General features: G+C 39.0%; 1 protein-coding gene across 2 annotated transcripts in view; it reads right to left on the bottom strand.

Moving 5' to 3' along the window:
* Positions 1–22,685, bottom strand: part of srrm3 (serine/arginine repetitive matrix 3) — a 125,697-nt gene that overhangs the window by 25,504 nt on the left and 77,508 nt on the right. For both annotated transcript variants that reach the window (XM_057820169.1, XM_057820170.1), the window contains exons 7-10: positions 19,247–19,282; positions 13,475–13,525; positions 12,974–13,081; positions 7,289–7,451 (exon numbers count right to left, since the gene is read on the bottom strand). In XM_057820169.1, coding sequence (XP_057676152.1) covers positions 7,289–7,451; positions 12,974–13,081; positions 13,475–13,525; positions 19,247–19,282 — 358 coding nt within the window. The remainder of the gene's footprint in view (positions 1–7,288; positions 7,452–12,973; positions 13,082–13,474; positions 13,526–19,246; positions 19,283–22,685) is intronic.

Genomic DNA, 22,685 nt, shown 5'->3' with positions numbered 1-22,685 from the left:
CTGCAAACCGCCCCAGTGAGAGTTGGAGGTCACGGCTTGATGAAGCCAACAGCACCACATCATCTGCAAAAAGCAGAGATTCAATGCTGAGGCCACCAAACCGGACACCCTCAACGCTTCGGCTGCGCCTAGAAATTCTGTCCATAAAAATTATGAACACAATCGGTGACAAAGGGCAGCCTTGGCGGAGTCCAATCCTCACTGGGAACGAATTCGACTTACTGCCGGCAATGCGGACCAGACTCTGACACCGGTCGTACAGGGACCGAACAGCCCTTACCAAGGGGCTCAGTACCCCGTACTCCCGGAGCACCCTCCACAGGACTCCCCAAGGCACAGGATCGAACGCCTTCTCCAAATCCACAAAACACATGTAGACTGGTTGGGCGAACTCCCATGCAACCTCGAGGACCCTGCCGAGGGTGTAGAGCTGGTCCACTGTTCCACGGCCGGGACGAAAACCACACTGCTCCTCCTGAATCCGAGATTCGACTTCCTGACGGACCCTCCTCTCCAGCACCCCTGAATAGACTTCACCGGGGAGGCTGAGGAGTGTGATCCCCACCCCGGTCTGCCAATCCAGAGGCACTGTCCCCGATGTCCACGCGATGTTGTAGAGGCGTGTCAGCCATGACAGCCCTACAACATCCAGAGCCTTTAGGAACTCCGGGCGGATCTCATGTACCCCCGGGGCCTTGCCAGCGAGGAGCTTACCAACCGCCTCAGTGACTTCAACCCCAGAGATTGAAGAGCCCACCTCAGAGTCCCAGACTCTGCTTCCTCAAAGGAAGGCATGTCGGTGGAATTGAGGAGGGCTTCGAAGTATTCTCCCCACCGACTCCAAAGTCCCGAGTCGAGGTCAGCAGTACACCATCTTCACTATACACAGTGTTAATGGTGCACTGCTTTCCTCTCCTCAGACGCCGGATGGTGGACCAGAATTTCCTCGAAGCCGTCCGGAAGTCGTTTTCCATGGCCTCGCCGAACTCCTCCCATGTCCGAGTTTTTGCCTCGGCGACCGCCGAAGCCGCAGTCCGCTTGGCCAGCCGGTACCTGTCAGCTGCCTCCGGAGTCCCACAGGCCAAAAAGGCCCGATAGGCCTCCTTCTTCAGCTTGACAGCATCCCTTACTGCTGGTGTCCACCAGTATGCCCACACCTGCTCGGTGCCTCTCACCGTGGGCAACTCCAGAGTGGAAGAGGGTCCAACCCCTCTTGAGAAGACTGGTATCAGAACCCAAACTGTGTGTGGAGGAGAGTCCAACTATATCTAGTTGGAACTCCTCTGCCTCACACACCAGCTCGGGCTCCTTCCCCGCCAGAGAGGTGACATTCCATGTCCCAAGAGTCTAGCTAAAATACAACAAAATTAATATTCATATCTCTCAAAAAAATAATATTCACAAAAAGAGAAGCGCTTCAATCTGCAATACTGACATCCTATTCTCTCACAGCTAAACAACAATGCAAAGAGAACTGGCATTCACAAATTCACAATCAAAATAGATATGCAAAATACACATAAAACATACTCAGACTTTGGTCAAACTATTTAAACATTTTACCAACTCGTTTAGCTCAACAAATACACTGGATGGCAATATTCAGTCACAATATACAAACTTTGATTCCGAGAGCCATTATCAGGAGTCTTGTTTGTTTTGAAGACACAGAAATTAACGTAATTCACAATGGACCCGCACTTATCAGGAGACTACGAGGGACAAAACGCACTCATTGGCTTGATCTCTTATTAATTTAAAACTCGCCATTGACACCTTGTGGTGTATTTAAATCACTACCTTACATAGTTAAAGAGTGACACTGTGAAGTACGGCAGCGTGGCCATGTAACGTCATCGCACTGCGACATCAACTACAATGCCGAGCTACTAGTTTATTTCTTGATTTAAACTTTTACAAAATTAATTACAAAAAAAACATTAAGAGGGTTTTTTATATCAAATTATTATAACTCGGACTAACATTTATCTTTTAAGAACTACATGTCTTTCTATCCCTGGTACCCTATAAAATGTAGAGCAACAGGACATGAACAAATGACACTTAGTGTTCATTTTGTTAAACCTTCTCGCACACTTACCGATTTTTTGGACTATAAGGCACACATAACTCATTCAATGCCATTGATGGCGATGGACATCAAATCTTTTAATATAATGCCTATTGTCACGAATTAATGACGATATCAATGATATCAAAGCCAAAATAGATTGTATATCTGTAGCCATCAATGACACTGAAACATGATCATTCAATGCCAACCATTCCAGTCAATGGCGGTGAATAAGTTGAATGGATGTAAAATGTATATTAAAGAATTACACCCATTTTCCAAATGTTTTTAGTGATATCAAAACATGACACTGCAATGCATCATATTTTTCATCTATTAAGTGTATAATATAACATATATAATAATAATTTTCTGATCATGCATCATACCATTCTACATCTCCCCTTGGAAAACATCCCAGAATAATTTGGGATGAGACAGACCCAAACGCAGATCCACACAACAAAATTCATTTCTTCCAGATATTTTCACGCATAACTTCCCTTTTACTGGAAGTTCACAACACCTCATTATGATAAGTATTCACTTTTTTTCAAAGCTCGTTTGCCCCTCCCCCAACATTATTGGTGTATCGAGAGACAATATTCAGACACTGAGAATATACTGCCACCTAGAGGCAACATGCACACTGATATGGAAAGGTGCCTAATAAATGAACTGCTGTAATGCCCCTGGAGGAGAGGAGGATCTATGACTGAGCAGCGCTTGAATTTGACAGAAAGACAACTGGATTGACAAGAAGAAACGATTCCACGTACCCAGTTAACCTACTTGGTCCAGCTCCAAAGCATTTGAGTGCTTTTTATATAAACAAGAGAGACATTTGGGAGTTTATTCATTGTTAAATGACGTTTAAACTGATTAAGGGATTAAGAAAAGAAGAATGAATGGCGGAAGCAGACAGATCAAATGAGGCCTCAGAAGACATGCAAGAATACAAAACAAAGGAAGCGGTGCGACAGCGCCACTCCAGTTTTAAAGACCTTAGGAGAAGCTTACTATTATCATATAAGAGAAAAAAAATGAGTCTGCGTGTGGAGATGTGGGTCTAATACACAAGTTAAGGGCTATATTTTAGATGTGCTATTTTTTAAACTAGTGAATATGATAGAGCTGTTTGTCAGTTGTACCTTCAAAGATTAATTTTAAGTTTTATTATTAGCGTGAGCTTGAAATTGTAAAGGTCGGGGCATATTTTAACTCGAGCTTTTTGACATAAGTCAAAGTGGATTCCTTTCCGTTTTTTTACTTTTGTACAAAACACATGGATTCATATTAAAGTCATGCTCTGTACTGCAAGTGTATTATGACACTTGATTGCTTTAGGAACCAGCCCATTTGAACTGGAAAGCCTGACAACCGATGAATATTCATACATGACTTTAACCCCATGAAGACCTAACGTCCACATACTAGTCCTTTTCAAAAAATTAACATATTGTGACAAAGTTCATTAATTTCTGTAATGTACTGATAAACATTAGACTTTCATTTATTTTAGATTCATTACACACAACTGACGTAGTTCAAGCCATTTATTGTTTTAATATTGATGATTTTGATTTAAAAAAAAAAAAAAAGTCAAGAAAACCCAAAAATCCCTATCTCAAAAAACTAGCACATTATGAAAAGGTACTCTGAAGAAGCTACTAACCTAATCATCCTAATCAACGAATTAACTCAAACCCCTGCGAACGATTCCGGAGGCTTTTAAAAACTCCCATCCTGGTTCATTACTCAAAACCGCAATCATGGGCAAGACTGCCGACCTGACTGCTGTCCAGAAGGCTTAGACACAAAAAGAAATTTCTGAGCGAATAGGCTGTTCCCAGAGTGCTGTATCAAGGCACCTCAGTGGGAAGTCTGTGGGAAGGAAAAAGTGTTGCAGGAAACGCTGCACAACCAGAAGAGGTGACCGCACCCTAAGAAAGATTGTGCAGAAGGACCGATACCAGACCTTGGGGGACCTGCAGAAACAGTGGACCAAGTCTGGAGTAGAAACCTCCAGAGCCACCGTGCACAGGCGTGTGCTGTAAATGGCAGAAGCGCCTGACCTGGGCTACAGAGAAGCAGCACTGGACTGTTGCTCAGTGGTCCAAAGTACTTTTTTCACATGAAAGCAAATTTTGCATGTCATTTGGAAATCAAGGTGCCCGAGTTTGGGAGAAGGAAATGCCAAAATGCCTGAAGTCCAGTGTCAAGTACCCACAGTCAGTGATGGTCTGGGGTGCCATGTCAACTGCTGGTGTTGGTCTACTGTGTTTTATCAAGGGCAGGGTCAATGCAACTAGCTATCAGGAGATTTTGGAGTACTTCATTCTTCCATCTGCTGAAAAGCTTTATGGAGATGAAGATTTCATTTTTCAGCACGACCTGGCACCTGCTCACAGTGCCAAAACCACTGGTAAATGGTTTACTGACCATGGCATTACTGTGCTCAATTGGCCTGCCAACTCTCCTGACCTGAACCCCATAGACTGAATCTGTGGGATATTGTGAAGAGGAAGTTGAGAGCCACCAGACCCAACACTGTGGATGAGTTTAAGGCTGCTATCAAAGCATCCTGGTCCTCCATAACACCTCAGCAGTGCCACAGGCTGATTGCCTCCACGCCACGCCGCACTGAAGCAGTCATTTCTGCAAAAGGATTCCCGACCAAGTATTGAGTGCATAGCTGATATAATTAATTGAAGGTTGACTTTTTTTGTATTAAAAAACACTTTTTTGCACTGGTCGGATGAAATATGCTAATTTTTTTAGATAGGGATTTTCGGTTTTTCTTGACTTTTTTGCCAAAATCATCAATGTTAAAACAATAAAAGGCTTGCACTACTTCAGTTGTGTATAATAAATCTAAAATATATGAAAGTCTAATGTTTATCAGTACATTACAGAAAATAATTAACTCAATCACAATATGCTAACTTTTTGAGAAGGACTAGTATGTGGACATTACATTTTGTGTCATGTAAGTCACAATAGTAACATCAGTTGACAAGACAGCTCCCACAGAAATCGTGTCACACCTTCCCGTAGGGGGCCGACCTAGAACAGTGAGTTGGCTTTCACTGTGATAAACTCAAATACATGCTGCGTTCAAACGGCGGATTTAGGCGGAAAAAGGACGAATGTTTTACTGCGTACAAGCAGGCAGGAGTGTCTCAAGAGTGATTTGGTCGAGGATTCAAGGTAATTAGTATATAAAATATCTACGTGCATGCATGAAACGTTGTGAAAAATATGCATGGAAAAAATTAGCGTAACTTTAGCTTGAAATATTTACAAAAAATGAATGATAACTGCCTTGTTTTTTGCTTTTAACCAAGAATCTAGACTGTTCTATGTTCTTATCTAGAGAAATTCTGGGATGTACGCATTTATTTTTAAAAGAATTTTCAACTTAAAAAGCTTTTCATTTTGTGATGGCCGCCATGTTGTATCCATACACAAGAGCGTAACTTTACATTCAAATGATCAGGTAATTTTCGGCCAACTGTCCGTTTTTTAGCAAAAAATTAGTTATTTAGACATTTGTGCGTCCATACATTTTTTTCTCTACGGATTTCACGTTTCATTTTAGGTAACATTTCGATCTAAAAACGACGAGGGCCACATAGCCTGCAAGACATGCTGAGGCAATAGTAAAATCGGGATTCAACCTAAATTAGTTGTGATTGTATATAGAAAAATGCTAATTTTGCCTTTGTTGAGTAAAATTAAGAGGATGCATGCTTTCCTCAAGTATTAAGTATCTGATGTGAAAATTGAGTGATTTATTAGCTCTTGAATATTTGCACACAAAAAAAAAAAAAAAAAAATTAAGTTGGTATTTTGGGAAAAAAAATTGATATGTTAAAATGTTGCTATTGAGCCAGAAAATTATGTGATTATCTCTGCATTTAAAGATTTTTGTGCATCTAGCATAAAATTTGAGAATTTTATAACCATTTTTATAGCCAGGTTTTGTTATACTTGTACAAAAAAATAATAATTAATCGGGATTTTATTAGGGAACGACTTTGAATTGTTTGATGACACTGCTCATGGAGACTCATATATGCCTAAGGGATGTGCCTGTTTTGGTTTTAGGTTATAGCTGCTTTGGTTTTGAAAACATTTGAATTTTAAGTTTTTGAAAATAGGCCCCCTACGGATCGGCCCTGAGCCCAGTGTCCTGTCAACTGATAGTGAAGTCTATGGTGTGGCCTACACGACAAAAAAAGTGTCCAAATATGAGGACACCAGGTATCAATCATAAATATAAATATTTTATTAATCTTGTTTGTATTTTATAAATGTTACTTCTTAGTTTTTATGAGTAAATAACATTATAAAAAAAAACAAAAAACTGTTTATAAATAGTTGTTATATCCTCTACTAACACTCTAAAGTTTTTTTTTTTTTTCCCGTTCCATAGTTTTTAACGCATTGCCTGCCATTGACAAAAACAGATGTCCAATTTATTTAAAATGAGAGGTTGGCTGTGAATGCTTATGTGTCAGTGCCATAGACGGCGCTAGACGTCCAATAAACATATGTTTTTTTTCCGCGCCGCCCGGTCAAAATGGACTGGACGTCTCACACTGTGAATGGCAGCCAATGAGTTGAAGGACTGGGATAATAGCAGAAGTAACACAATTTGCAGTGAAATTACTACTGAATGGATAACGGAATAATTTAGAATATTTGATCACAGATAGCTTTAAATATCAATTGCCTAGTCAGAGAAATTTTCATTTTACAAAACTTCACTACTTTTAATAGACATTCCTGCTACAAATTATTTATTGCTTTCTTCATTACTTTCATATGCCTCAAAGAGAACCATGTTGTTTTCCTCATTATTCTGGGATCGCAGTGTTCCAAGACAGTTTTTATGTAAAGAAAATATGCTAATTCTGTCCTCAGAAGATCAATGTGGAACACACTCACACATTCACACACGCTTGCGCGCACCTATTCAAGGACCCCTCGTGTGTGTTGCCTCCAAACAACGAGAACGATGAACAAGATGGCAGAGGAGTCAAAAGAAAGCCAGAAACAAAGCAGCAATTTCTACACATCACATAAAAGGACAATCATGTGCCCTGTAACCTATGAATTATTCACGAAAAGAATAAAGTTTCAAGTTAGGGAATAAAGGCAGGTTGGGGAGGGAGAGGTTAAAAGAGTAGAAAAGAAGAGATCACATACATCTTGCACCTTATCGCCCTCTGTGTGGTTGAGTCTGCCGGCTTTGTGGCAATTGTGACGCTGGGTGTGGTCGCCGTTGTGCCAAACGGAGGGACTGTTGCGGCCCGGGGATAACGACGTGCTCTCTGCCTTCTTTCCATCCTTCTTGTGCTTGGAGTTCAGTCTGGAAGAGCCCAGCCAAAAGCTACAATTTATTTCTGGTACATTACAAAAACAGAATACTGCTTGTATTAGTGACAGCAACAGACCAGGAGAGGCAAAGAAGTTGTTAACTCCTTGGCTGCCATTGACTGAGCTAGCCGTCCAATCCATTTGAAGTTTGGGAAGGGTTGGTAGCGAATGAACAAATGTTAATTCACTGCCACCCTCCCGCTTCAAATGGATTGGATGGCTACCAGTGAACAAACTTATTGTTACTTTTTTTTTTTTTTACAAAACTCATGTGAAATGAACATTACAATATGAGAAAAAAATCAATCCCAACCATTGAATTCATTAGCTGCCACTGCGATAAGGCCTCCCAGTTAAAAAAAATTGGACGACTTGCGCCGTCAAACGCATTGAAACTAGTGCTGCAAACATTAATCGATTAACTCGAGTAATTCGATTAGAAAAAAGCATCGAATCAAATTTTGCTGCTTCGAGGATTCGTTTCATTAGAGTGGGGTTTTAAAGGTTTTGAAAGTGTTTGCATTTAGTTTTATTGATTTGGGTGGATACACTCCCCTCTTGTAGCAACAAAGGTCTCATTTAATGCATTCGTAATTTAGCTTATATGTACAGTGGTACCTCGACATACGATCGCTTCGACACACGATCTTTTCCACATCCGACGTAAAATTTGACTCGCTACTTGTTTCTATCTGTCACAGCGCCGTAGTTTGCCTTCCCGCAAGACAGGCGCACGGATTTCTTGTGAGAGAAATCAACATGGGTTCCAACAATGTTAGTGCAGGTGGTGAATAAAGGTAAAAGGTGTGGCTTACCATTGAAATAAAGATGGAAATGATGGGAAAATACAGTGGGGCAAATAAGTATTTAGTCAACCACTAATTGTGCAAGCTTTCCCAATTGAAAATATTAGAGAGGCCTGTAATTGTTAACATGGGTAAACCTTAACCATGAGAGACAGAATGTGGAAAAAAAAACAGAAAATCACATTGTTTGATTTTTAAAGACTTTGCAAATCATGGTGGAAAATAAGTATTTGGTCAATACCAAAATTTCATCTCAATACCTTGTTATGTACGCTTTGATTGCAATAACGGAGGCCAAACGTTTTCTGTAACTCTTCACAAGCTTTTCATACACTGTTGCTGGTATTTTGGCCCATTCGTCTATGCAGATCACCTCTAGCGAAGTGATGTTTTGGGGCTGTTGTTGGGCAACACAGACTTTCAATTGATGATGTTTCCACCCCCATGCTTCACAGTGGCTATTGTGTTCTTCGGATGCAATTCAGTATTCTTTCTCCTCCAAATACGAGCACCTGTGTTTCTGCCAAAAAGTTCGATTTTGGTTTCATCTGACCATAACAGATTCTCCCAGTCCTCTTCTGGAGCATTCAAATGCTCTCTAGCAAACCGCAGATGGGCCTGGACGTGTACTTTCTTCAGCAGGGGGACACGTCTGGCATAGCAGGTTTTGAGTCCCTGGCGGCGCATTATGTTACTGATAGTAGCCTTTGTTACTGTGGTCCCAGCTCTCTGTAGGTCATTCACTAGGTCCCCCCCCCCGTGTGGTTCTGGGATTTTTGCTCACCGTTCTTGTTATCATTTTGACGCCACAGGGTGAGATCTTGCATGGAGCCCCAGATCGAAGGAGATTATCAGTGGTCTTGTATGTCTTCCATTTTCTCATAATTGCTCCCATAATTGATTTCTTTTTTTTTTTTTTTTAAACCTGTCCTGTTCAGCTGTTTGACACAGAGAATGGAAGTCTAAGTGCCCGGATTCTGAACAGTTTTAATGTTTCACATTGAGAGTCTGACATACTCCCATTGTGATCATTCAAAATACCTTTTTATTATGACAAAGCAGCGAACAGGAAGGGATTATGGGGGGACAGAAGAAAAGAAATACAAGAGAAGAAAAGAAACACATACACAAACAACAACAGGAAATACATTGAACATCTAAACTAGTTACTAATATGCTGGTGCTATCGTCAGCGAGATGTATTTCCGGTTTACACCATGTGGAGGCCTATTGGCCAGTGAAAGAGGAGAATGGGGGTGGGGGTGTCTATAAGACTATAAGCTAAGAATTGATTTCTTTGCACCAAGCGTTTTACCTATTGCAGATTCAGTCTTCCCAGCCTGGTGCAGGTCTACAATTTTGTCTCTGGTGTCCTTCGACAGCTCTTTGGTCTTGCCCATAGTGGAGTTTAGAGTGTGACTGACTGAGGTGGTGGACAGGTGTCTTTTATAGCGGTAATGAGTTAAAACAGGTGCCATTAATATAGGTAACGAGTGGAGCCTCGTTAGTAGAAGTTAGACCTCTTTGACAGCCAGAAATCTTGCTTGTTTGTAGGTGACAAAATACTTATTTTCCACTCTAATTTGGAAATAAATTCTTAAAAATTCAAACAATGTGATTTTCTGTTTTTTTTTTTCCACATTCTGTCTATCATGGTTGATGTTTACCCATGTTGACAATTACAGGCTTCTCTAATCTTTTCAAGTAGGAGAAATTGCACAATTTGTGGTTGACTAAATACTTATTTGCCCCACTGTATGAGCGTGGGTTTGCATCCGTGAACTGGCTCAACATTACGTCGTAGACGATCTATGATTTTGGCGGTCCTCCTCCGTGCACCTGTCTTTATAAGTTAAGGTGACAATTGTAATCAACTTTAAAATCGCTAAAGAAATCATCAGCTTCCTTAGATTTTGCTCATTTATTTCAGAACTTGTACAATACATCACGTCTACTATCTGTCGCAGCTGAACATGTAAAGTAAAAGCAAAAAGTCCACCCTCACTCTGACACTTCAACCATGTGGTGCGTTCAGGTACACCACACAAAAATACCTCTGCCATTTTAGAACCCGATTGGTTACATTATTACAGATATAATCATTATTATAATTATTATATTATTATTCTGATTTTTGTTAATAATTTATTTGTTTTGCTCCGTGTAACTGCTATTTGCAATAGTACCAGCAGTATTTATTAAGTATTTAGAGTAGGTTTTCGGGATGTGGAGCGAGTTAATGGAAATATAATGTATTCTTATGGGAAAATCCTGCTCGAAATACGACCATTTCGAAATACAAACAAGGTCCTGGAACGAATTAGCTTCGTATGTAGAGGTATCACTGTATATTTAGCAGTTTTCTTGTGAGAATATGTGTTTGAACAACTTGTTAAGAACATTGTAAAAAAAAAAAATTTGCAATGCAAGTCAGCCAATTGTTCTTTTATTGTACCGTACTTAGATCCTTATTTATTTATTTATTTTTATACCGTTTGTGCTTAAGCTCAGGTATTTTAATTTATTTTTGAATGAAAGTGCAATTCTGCATAGTTTAAAGAAACCCACGAGAATTTTATTTTGTACTGTATTCGCATTTAATGCTCTTTTGAAAGAGCAATCTTAGCAAGCCTTTATTTTACATCTCTTAAAATTGATTCTGTAATGCATTATATGTTCCTAATCCGACTGATTATTCGAACTAACTAGTTGATAGATTGATTAATAAAATAATCCATAGCTGCAGCCCTAATTGAAAAGTGAGCATTCACAGCCAGTCCTCTCACTTGAAATCAATCGGACATCTACTGTGGTCATTGGCAGGCAACGAGTTATAAGAATGACCACAGAGCTTCATTTTAAATTTTAAAGTACCATATTTTTCGGACTGTAAACTGCTACTTTTTTCTCACTGTTTGAGGCTTTTATAAAGAAGCGGCTTATTTATGATTTTTTTTTTCTTTTTTGGGACAAACGAACTTCATATTATCTTGTTTAAAATTAAAAAATTGGATTAGACATATTTTAAACGAATGGCTTTCCAAATTTTGCCATGACTTAGCTCTTAGCTGCTACGCTTGCACCGATAAAGCTTGCCAGAAACTTGCCAGCCTTACGCAAAAACTTTTATTTTTTTTTTTATAGATGAGTGGGGCTTCATCTGATACTATATGCTGTCACAAAAGAACAATTTTAAATGATGGGCTTTCACTATTTGCTACGACAAGAGAACGCGAAGCTAGCGTTCATTAGCCGTTTTCAACTGGCACTTGGAGAACTTGATTGTCACAGTATATTACAACAACGCTGCTATAGACCCTACCCACGTGACGTCACAACTCCGCTCTCCTGAATGGTACCGCCCAATTGTCCGTCAAAACATAGTGTTAACCTGTTACGGCTACGTACATTCCTCCTATTTACGGCGTGTTTTTCTGCTCCTTAACATTAATAATCAAAATGGTGAAGGCGTGTGTGGCTGTTGGTAGTTTTACCGTATTCCGAGGGATCCAAAGAGGAGAGCGAAATGGACGGCTGCAATTCGACGTGAAAACTGGGCACCAAAAAATCACCACAGACTATGTAGTAGTCATTTTATATCCGGTAAGATGCATTTAAGATATACTTAGAGGGTTTTGGGCTGACAAATAACCACAATTAAGATCATTGCTGGCTAATCGCCGACAACATACATGTATGTATGTAGTGAGAGTGCTATCGCTAAACCATATAAACATTAAAAGCCTTAACTCCATTGACAAACGACATGAAATACATTAGACTTGACAGTGGATGTTAGCAATAACAAAAGATTTTGAATTGAAAATTTCGTAACTCACCTTTCCAAGCACAAGATAGATTCCTGCCGAATTTTCGTGGACGAGGACCTGTTTCACCCAACCAGCAACGAAGTATTTATAAGCCTCCAAGCTCTTGAAGTTTTTAAAATTTTCGTGAGAATAGGCTGATTTTGTGTGGACAAGATAATTGTAAATATCAGCGTAGCAGATGTCAGGCAGACAGGGCGAAGACAGTGGGTCGTAAAACATTGATTTGGGCATCAAATATGGATCTGGCGACTGTATAGAACGAAGCTTTTCCACATAACGCCTTTTATGCAACACATCCAGTGAGTTTACGGCATCAGAAAGCACCGGGTCTTCCATGAAATGCATTTTAAATTCCTGGATCAATTGAAACCAATGCTAATACAGAGACAAAATGATGGACAAGTGGGCGGAACCATACAGCGAGCACGTGGTTTTGTGACGTCGGTGGGTAGGGTCTATATAAGGGCTAGCGCTAGCCATTAACCGTTTTTAAGAGGATTTCATTCACTCCAAGTTCAGAAGTGAATTATATATCTTTGGGGTGACTTGTTTTTTTTTAAAGTTAGTTTATAAGCATTCAGACAACACGTGTTGGTGGCGTTGATGCAAGTTCATTTAGTGAATAAATATATCAATCAAAATTTTTTGCGTAACATCTATGTAAATATCCAAGGTTAAGACATGGACACCTGCGGCTTATAGTCATGTACGACATATATTTGGATTTGTTTCTAAAATTTTGAAATTTGGCCGGTGCGGTTCATAAACCACTATATAGTCCGGAAATTACGGTAAATGAAGTATAAGTGCTTGTGACGCACGAGGGTAATACCACGTGAGAAAATGATGCATATGTATGTGATTTGCGGAACCTATACCTGCTGGGAGATTTGGAGGTGCTCCCAGTGGATGACACGGAGGCGCTGCGGCTGCTGCAACAGCTGCCTTGGCGCTGCACACTCCTTCTGGGGGTCTCAGCGGGAGACCTAAATGAACAGCCACACACGGACAAATAGGTACATGTGCAAAAATGGGAAGGAATTTGTATGGGACATGCATATAGTATGCGAATGCAGTCATCCATCTGATTTTATATAAAGCAAGGGCAGGCACAGCTGAACAATTTCAGATTGAGCCAAGGGAACTGAACATCTGGGAAAAAAGCAATTGGTGCTTTCCGCTCTTTAATATTCTGTGCGAAACAATCTGACAAAAATAAATAAATAAATAAAAAGAAAATACAAATGTAAGAAAGACCTGCTGTTACATTGGTACAAAATGTGCAGTGTCAATATAAAAAGGACATGTATGGGAATATTAATGAAGTGATGGATAGCTTTATGGATGTAATCAATAAACATTTTTTTTGTGAGTCTCACCTCTTTTTCTGTTTGGTTTTGTCTTTGTGTTTATCCTTTGGGCTGCCTGACCTGAAAAATAGTGAGAGACTGTTAAAGATTTTGCATTTAAAACGATAATACTCCCTTCACTATACTACACAATAAATTGTAATCAGACAACAAAAGTCAATTTGCAATATGGTGACGTGTTTGATCTAGACAAGGGGTCGGCAAGCTGCAGCTCGTGAGGGTTCTTTCGTATGACTTTAAAACCAAGGGCGTAGGTTTGGTCTTAACAATGGTAGGGACGATATAACAGTATAACCTGCATGTACAGTTTTTGCTGGGGACGGGACATTCGTAATTATCAATGCAAAATAAATCTGTATTGATTTATACTAACTTTCATGTGTATTGGTTCAGCCTAGACTGTTCAATTCAAACCTTTGTTTTCAAAAACTACCAAAGAAACATTTTGAAAACTTCCAGAAAAAATGTCCAGATTTTAAGAGCAAATTTAAATTGCATTATTTGAACATAATTAAAATTATATTAACATACAAAATGAATACAAGCTCGTTAAAAAAAAAAAAAAAAAGTACATTTCTCTTAAGACCACTTAACATTGTCTAAATAAAGAAATTAAATAAAACTGGAAAAACGTCTTTGTCAGGGAATAACAAAAAAATTCAAAATAAAAATGGATCTGTCCTTCAGGTAAAACACTGCTGCTTTTGTCCACAAGCACAACCAAACTGAACAAAAAAAAAAAAAAAAAAGAAAGCTCCTGTGGGCTGCTTTAAGACCACCTAAATACAACAAAAAGTAAAATTGAGAAGAAGGGGGTAGACCTTGGTTCACTACATTTCTCACAGTAAATTTAACATTAACAGTAGAAAACACATACACAGGAGGACCCTTCTCTCTAAGCAGCTTCCTACTCAAGTTTTGCAGGTTAGCAAGTTCAAACAGTTTAATGTTATGCTAGCTCTGATGCAGGTCAGGCTTTCAGTAGCCAAATTAGTGGTGTGTTCCCCACTTCCACAACACTGATGTCTTTTTACATTTGTTACAGTCGCTGCTACTGGCTGGGATTTTTTTCTCTAATATCCCTGATATCTAATGTGTGTGTGTGTATGTGTTTGTTTGTTGGAGGCGTCAAGTCATCTGCCAATCAAATAAGCGTTTAGGAGGGGGAAAAATGGACCGGCACATTCACCAAGTGAAAAGAGGTACATGTAAGTCTGCACATAATGAAAATAATTCACTTAATAATGGTGGGGTTAATTACAACAATTAAAACATATGGGAAGACAATCTAAATGACATATAACTAAAGTCATTATATAACGTAAATAAGGTCGCTTAAAAGTTGGTGGGGACAATTTGAGCATCCTGAAAAGCTGGAAGAGTTATGTCCCTACCGTCCCTATGCAAACCTACGCCCTTGCTTAAAACATGTTACTGCTTGCGAAGGGGCAAGACAGCCTGGTTCAAGGCTGTACTGACCACCTTTGCCAGGAGAGGGCAATACTTTTCTACATAAGAACTATTGGTTCCATTTAACCTGCATTCCCATTTGCCTCATCCAAATATAAGGGACAAATAAGATCCCAGGAAGAGCAGATGCCGACTCCTGATCGAGACCATAGATAAGAACCTTGAGCACAAAATATATTGTAGATACACTCACTGGACAATATGATCCAAAACAAGGGCTGCATTTGGGGTAAAATATAAGAGACATATTTCTGAGAGATTAGCATGTAATGTAATTTTGGTCCCCATGTAGCTTTTAAATTATCCGAGGGTGGGAGGAAAATTGTGTGGTGAAGTTTGTGAATATGTAGCCTACTGCACAGGATACAGAGAGAGTAAATGAAGATGCAGTATGTAGTATCTTGAGCAGTAAATTTAGTACATTCTGATACCAATGACAATCATTAAATAAACAAATAAAATAAATGAAGCACTGAGTGTCAGTGGCGCTGGAAGTGGGATGCTGAGGGTGCTGGAGCACCACCTAGTGTTGGGGGTAAAAAAGTTTTGGTAGATTTTGTTTTTGGGGGTAAAAATAAATCAATAAATAAAACGTATTGAAACAATAGTGTATTTAACTTTGGGGATTAGATATACAGTATATGTTGAAAAGTTTTTTTTTTTTTTTTTTTTTTTTTTTTTTTTTTGGTCACCACCTGACAAGTTGCTTGCTACCAGGTCACGTTGAGTTAGGCGCTATTGGAAAGGAAACGTTAACTCTTGACAGAGGAGGCTTTAACATGGCGCAAAAACGAATTACCTATTTTTTTCTTTAGATGAACATTGAAATTTTCTGAAATTCAGTTTGAGGTAAAAAATGAAGATGATTAAGATTTATTTATAATAGTGCCCAGCGGGGAAGAGTTAGCTAAAAATTTAGACCATGAAGAACTTCAAATCGCTTGCATTGTAGCCATATTTTTTGTTGTTGTTGCTGTTGAGCTACCGCAGGGCAAAGCGTTGTTGGATATTCGTGTGCAATTTATTTGAGTGTTGTGAAAAGTGGGTGTTAAACAGAGGCTTATTGCACCCTTTAGTTTTCTAATGTGTTTGTTTTTCATTGCGCCATCTAGTCATTGCGCCATCTAGCTGCGGGGATTTGCATTAAAATACACAGTAGAGCCGGGCGGTTTACCGAAAATTTACCGTTACCGAGACGGTCCACGATGACCGACGTAATTTTGACCATGTTGGTAAATTCGGTATTTTAATGAAACGGAAAAAATAGTATTTTCATCCAGGGTCATTCCCCTTTAAAAAAGCAGCCATTGGGCTATCGGGAAATCAAACAAACAGAAGCCTGGTACGCTAACGCTAGCGGCTAATGCTACAAATGAACATGATGGAGTCGGATAATAGTGAAATGGCTACTGGTAGCCAGACCATTTCGAGTATAGCATTAAAGTGGACGCTCATAGTGTGGTGCCAAGAAAGTCGCCATCAACAACTGTGACAGCGGCTCTAATATTGTCGAAGCGGCTGAACTCAATGAGTGGATTGGCCACCGACTGCATCTAGCAATCAGTATGTCGCGTTATTTTGCATTTGTGCGAGTAAGTGATTTCTCTGATAACAATTACGATGTGGCCCGACGGGTGACGGCACGAGGCAGGCGGGCTCGTCCACCCGTTTTGTCCCATGCGTCTGTCCGGGGTGGCCGCCAACGAACGGCCTTGAGCCCGAGCGGAATGGGGTGGTACAGCATTCAGCATAAAGCATAATCCAGAAGTTTAGCCTATAATATGACCGTTAAATGGCCTCAGCTATTTTTTTGTATGTGCTTGCTTTATTCTGTGTCATTACTGCCATTATAAAATCTTAAATGTTTCATTAGTGTAACCCGATGGATAATTGAGTAAATCTTTTCAATTGAATAACATGATGGAACTTAATATTTTTAATTTTTTATTTGCATTTCAATTATTTTAGTTTAAAAAATGATCTAATTCACAAAATGTGAATTATAGACGAAACGGGTCTCCACCCCTCTGCTGTAGCACAGGGCCAGTGGAAAATTACCAGCAACGCAATGAGACCAACCCCCTTTTTTTTTCAATTGACCGCGTGTGAGCTGCTCCAGCAGAGGTGCTGCATAGGAGAGCCACTGAACGAATTTATTCGATATTTTATGGTTAAAATCCCTCCAAAAAGCGAGTTACCCTTTGTAGCACTTCCTTATCAGCGTGGGCTGAGTTGGAGACGGTGTGCGTGAGGCAAAAGTGCAGTTTACTCGTCCTTGGTAAGTTTAGCCTATCGAGCTAATCGGCGCTAACGTTAGCATTAGCTGACCAGTTCGGCCGTTAATAAGAATTTGTCAACTAATTGTTGACTAAAGTCAGTAAAATGATTGTCATCCTATATGTTGACGAATAGAGAAGGGAGTGGAACCGGAGTTCCTTGAGCCTGGAGTTTGTGGAGCTCTTTGAAAGCATCTTGGTGAGTTACTTCAAATGTGCGAACTACAGTCAAGTGCTATAATGTAGTCACAGCAGTTGAACCATATGCACTCCTATTGTCTGTGATACTAAATTGCTGACAATGGCAACATTTATTTTTCTTTTCAATGTTTAATGTGATTTCTGTATTTGTTTAAATGAGAACAGACTCAACCCAATTATCAAATTGAGTTGAACTGCAGTTAATGTTAAAAATAACATTGGCTGGGAATTAGAAAAAGAATCAGATTTTAATAGCCTTGTTTTGTACAGGCTAGTTTTTTTGAGGACCTTGAATTAAATTGGATTTGGATTCTGGATTCTCCCTGAAGAGGGGGATGGCGAGCTAACCCTTGATTGACGGACCTGGCTGCTTCCTTTTCCCAAGGAGCACAATCTTCACTTCCTACCTCTCCAGTGTGGTAGGATTGCGAACTGCTTCTGCAGTGGATAGGATAAAAACTGAACAGTGCACTTTTATTTTCATCCAAATTGAGACACTCTTCACTTATTTTGAAGGGACACTTTAATTTATTATTTTTCTGGCACCAATCTGAACTGTTGTATATTAGAGAGCCGGCTCTAATAGGCAGTCATTGTGAATATATTGTAAATATTTGTACATAGTTTTCTCTTTTCATTATAATTTTGAATTTTAACCCTTTCGTGGCTCCAGTTATTTATTGTGTTCGAAATTCTTCTTGTTACACCAAAATTTTCCTTCAAGAGACGAACCTAAGCGCACGTGCCCAATTGGAAAAATTCCTGTAGACTCTACAGGGGTTACATTAGCATAAGAGTTAGAGCAGTATAGCTTAAAGTTTGTGTGTTGCATGTGTTTGTGCATGTATTTCAGAAAATGCTCTGGGGGGGACTAAAACCTTGACGTAAATACTTGTGTTGAGTAATCATGTCACAGCAGCCATTAACAATAAGTTGTCTGTTTGAAGTGTACCGTTCAAGCCCCTCTTGCTTGACGTCATTTGTGTTACAATAAGATTTTTGCACAGTGGCGATATTGATATTTATAATGTACATTTTTCAAGTCATACAAGCTGTTATAATGTTCATACTTGAATGCTTATAGTTTACAAGATATTTCTATATGCTTAATGTTTACACTGCATGTACAATTTTTTAAAATATGTAAATAAAGTAAATAAATCAATGAGAAATGGTAAATTTGTATTTCATGCATTGATTCAGATTTTCAAATTATATAACAGTTCGCTTGGGCGAATTTATCGTCATTTATCATTAGTGAGGTAAATCTGCTCAATTTACTGTGATAAAGCCATATCGCCCAGCCCTAATACACAGGCACTTTTATTTCCAATACAAAACCTCCAACACACACTGTAGGTGAACTAGAACGCTGTCTTTGTAGTAGCCTAATGGTAGTCCGGATACTACCCACCATGCGTGTGTACTGCCATTGTGCAGGGTTTGTGAGGAGAAAAAGCGCAAGCATGACAATTTGGACCAAAACGGCTTTTTCTGGATGGGAAAAACAAAAAAGATCCTCAGCACCCCCTGCTATGAGTGACTTCCAGCACCCCTGTTGAATGTCCTGTTCTTCAATTGTCTGAGGAAATTGGAGTGAAGTTACATTGTTCCTTTGTGTATGTTCTTGATTATTTTAAGTCTCAATGTGAATGGGGAAAAAATTCATCCTATGGTGCAAATTACAACTTCAGGTTAAAACTACAACAGATTCAAACAAAAGCAAGCATTATTATCATCTTTGTTCCTACAGTTCGTCCATTGGATATCATTAGATTGGAAAATGTTTTTGTATACAATACAACTGACAAACTTCTATTTTTCTGATACATACCTGTACCTTCTCTTTTTGCTGGAGCCTGAAGCTGACCTACAAAAGTAAACATGGTTATTATTAGACAGCTTTGAACTGAATTATTCACGTGTGTACTAGACGACATCCATTTTAAACCACAAAATAATTCCATGCTGGAATTTGTGATGGAGAATGACTGGCCTTTAATTAGCTGCAAATGAATGTGGATTTTTAAATAATGCGTGGGAAATGGATGACTTTTGCCAGGTCTTATCCAAACACCATGTCCCTGTGTCAGGTGTGTCAAACTGCCACCACGTCATTGAAACCATCAAAAGTAAATCATGCACGTGGACTTCATTTTTCATTAAAATAAAATGTATGTAAAAATTCTGTAGTCCAAATATCAGAGAATATTTAGTTATTTCATTTTTTTCAGCTAATTAAAAACAATTCAAAGATACTTACAACAAGTACAGTGGTGTCCTTTCCAACAAGGAAAAAAATGATTACAAATTTCCCCCTTTTTTGTTGATTAAAAAAATTAACTAAATAAATTATTTTTAAAAAGAAAATTAAATGAATTACTATACATAGACTTCACCATCAGTTGACTAGACAGCTCCTACAGACATTGCGCCACGCCTTCCCGTAGGGGGCCAGGCCAGGATTTACATATTTTTTTACAAGAACTTTTAATTTAAAAAGCTCTTTTCCAAGTTGGATTACACAAGTTTAACTTTAGCTTGAATAAAATGAATGATAACTGCCTGGTTTTTTTGGGGTTTTTTTTTTTTTGCTTTTAACCAAAAATCTGGGCGGTTTTATGTTCATTTCTATAGAAATTCCGGGATGTACACATTTATGTACAAGAATTTTCAACTTAAAAAGCTCTTTGTTTTGTGAGGGCTGCAGTGTTGTATCCATACACAATAGCGTAACTTTATATTCAAATGATCTGGTAATTTTCGGCCAATGGGCAAAAAAGTAATTTAGACACTTCAACGTCCATACAAAAAAAAAAAAATTCACGTGCATTATTTTATGTAATATTTCAATCTAAAAACGACGGGGGCCAGATAGCCTGCAAGACATGCTGAGGCAATAGTTACACCGGAATTAAACCTAAATAAGTTGTGACTGTATTTAGAAAAATGCAAATTTTGGTTTTGTTGACTATAACTAAGATGATTCTGCAAGCTTTCCTCAAGTATGAAGTTTCTGATGTGAAAATTGAGTGATTTATTAGCTGTTGAAAACTTAAAATAAAAAAAAAAAACCTAAGTCGCTATTTCAGGCAAGAACTTATAAGATATGTTACATATTGATCCTGAAAATATAGGTGATTCTCTATTTTATAGCCATTATAAGTTTTGCTATTCTAACATAATTAATTTGAATTCTATTAGAGAACGACTGAATTTTTTAATGTCGCTGCTCATGGAGACTCATATATACCTAAGGGAGGTGCCTGTTTTAGTTGTAGGTCGCTAGCGGCTTTGGTTATGAAAATATTTGAATTTAAAAGTTTTTGAAAATAGGCCCCCTACGGAGCAGCCTCGAGCCCAGTGTCCCGTCAACGGATAGTGAAGTCTATGGACACTATAAAAGAGATTTTTTTCCTTTTTATTTTTAAAATAAGCAAAAATGTAAAAAATAAAATAAAATAAATTGTGGTTAATTATGGCTCTTTTCTAATTGGTCAATTAATCGCGGCAGACCTAGTTTAGTTGTATTTGACGGCGCTAGACGGCCAATGTATTTTGACTAAAAGGGGCGAATGATCGATCCTCCTAGTCAACCTGGATTGGACGTCTAGCGTCGTCAATGGCACGCATTAAATGACAGATCCATCTAACGCACCTCACTATCAACCTCATTACTGTTTCCATGGCGATTATAGAACATCTGTGGGAGTTGTTGCTATTTTGGAAAGGAGGCCCACATCTCCCCTGCTGATTTACACGTACGTGCCACAGAGTGGCAGTGCAAGAAAAGGTGAAAGAGGAGTAATAAAACTGTCACAGGCTGATATATGAATTATTGTTGCAAATCATTTTCCCCTGGGAGGAAGCCCACTGGGAATTGGTTGATATGAAGTGTTGATGTCATTGTTTTTGAACAAAGCTGTACAACTCAGTACTGTACATGTGCTGGTGACACAAATGTAATTTGTTTTGAAAAGCTGTTAATAATAAACATGCTGTATTAATTTTATTGCACAGAAAATATCCAGGAATGTATATAGCCTCCCCCATTTCAGGCCTCTCACGCAGCTTAAAAGGGCGATGATCAACAAGGGAGACTGTCCCTGAGGTGGAACCCTTTATGCTCTCTCCATGTGCCTCAGCCATACATAATTCAGGCATCAACAACACTTACACATAGTGCTGTGCGATATGGAAAAAAAAATCTGTCACGATATCGGCCATTTACATTATGCTAATCCACGATATAATAAATTTTTAATTAGTTTGTGAAAAACAAACAGATACAGTATATACAACAATTATGACAAATTTACCACCCACTCACGTTATTTTTGACTTTTGATTTTTGAAATAAACTGACTTGCTACAGATGTTAAATGTATCACGTCACGCTGTAACCTAAAACTATCAAGTGTAAGTAGAAGAGGAACAGTCGGATTCATATTTTTGCGCAAATGTTAAGATATCGAATTATTTCGTAATACGTGAGTGATTTGGAATTTTAATAATGCTGAATATTAAAATGCCTGTGGCAGCAAAAAGCATGTTTCTTTCATATTTTCCACGGTATTTTATGCTCCTGAATGAAATGGACTGCTTGAATGTGTGTAGAAGCGATCGCTATGTTTATTTAATTTTTGGAATCCCGCGCCATGAAAATGAGTGACTTCCGGCTCCAGTTTTGAGTTGAGAAAGAGGGCGCTGTGACATGTACAGCAGAAGGAGTCGTCTTCACTGTCCAGCCGTGCTGTTGTATGAGAAGGACTAAGGATTCAGTTGATTTTGCGGATTAATTCATTTATTTTTCGCATCACGCCAGCCAAACGGCTGCAGAAAAATTTTGCCGCACCAGGGAGAGGTGTGTGAGCCTTTTTGGGGTTTCAAAAGGTTCCCATTCACCGGTGGATATTGGCCAAAACAAGCCCTACTACTGTGGGACCATTGGACTTACAAGGAAGTGAGTAAACATCGTGTTTTGAATAATGTCAAATACTGGGATCATTTTAATACGTAGGTGGCTTGCATTTTGTGGCTGACATGCTCCTTGTCGACTCGGCCAACGACACCGGCGGCTTGTTGCACGTCCCCACGCCAGGAGAGCACTATACTCGGTTTATTGCCCTCTTCGAGTGCCCGATGTTCTGTCAAATTTTCAACCCCATCAGAAATTGCAACTTTGTGTTAAAAATGGCCGCGAATACAGCGATTGCAAAGTAAACACGACAAACTTTCTTTAAATAAAGGACTATTTACTTTCGTTTCACCAT

Source organism: Corythoichthys intestinalis, chromosome 18 (assembly GCF_030265065.1).
Source record: "Corythoichthys intestinalis isolate RoL2023-P3 chromosome 18, ASM3026506v1, whole genome shotgun sequence".
NCBI classification, from domain to species: domain Eukaryota; kingdom Metazoa; phylum Chordata; class Actinopteri; order Syngnathiformes; family Syngnathidae; genus Corythoichthys; species Corythoichthys intestinalis.
This window is presented reverse-complemented; position numbering and strand designations above follow the sequence as displayed.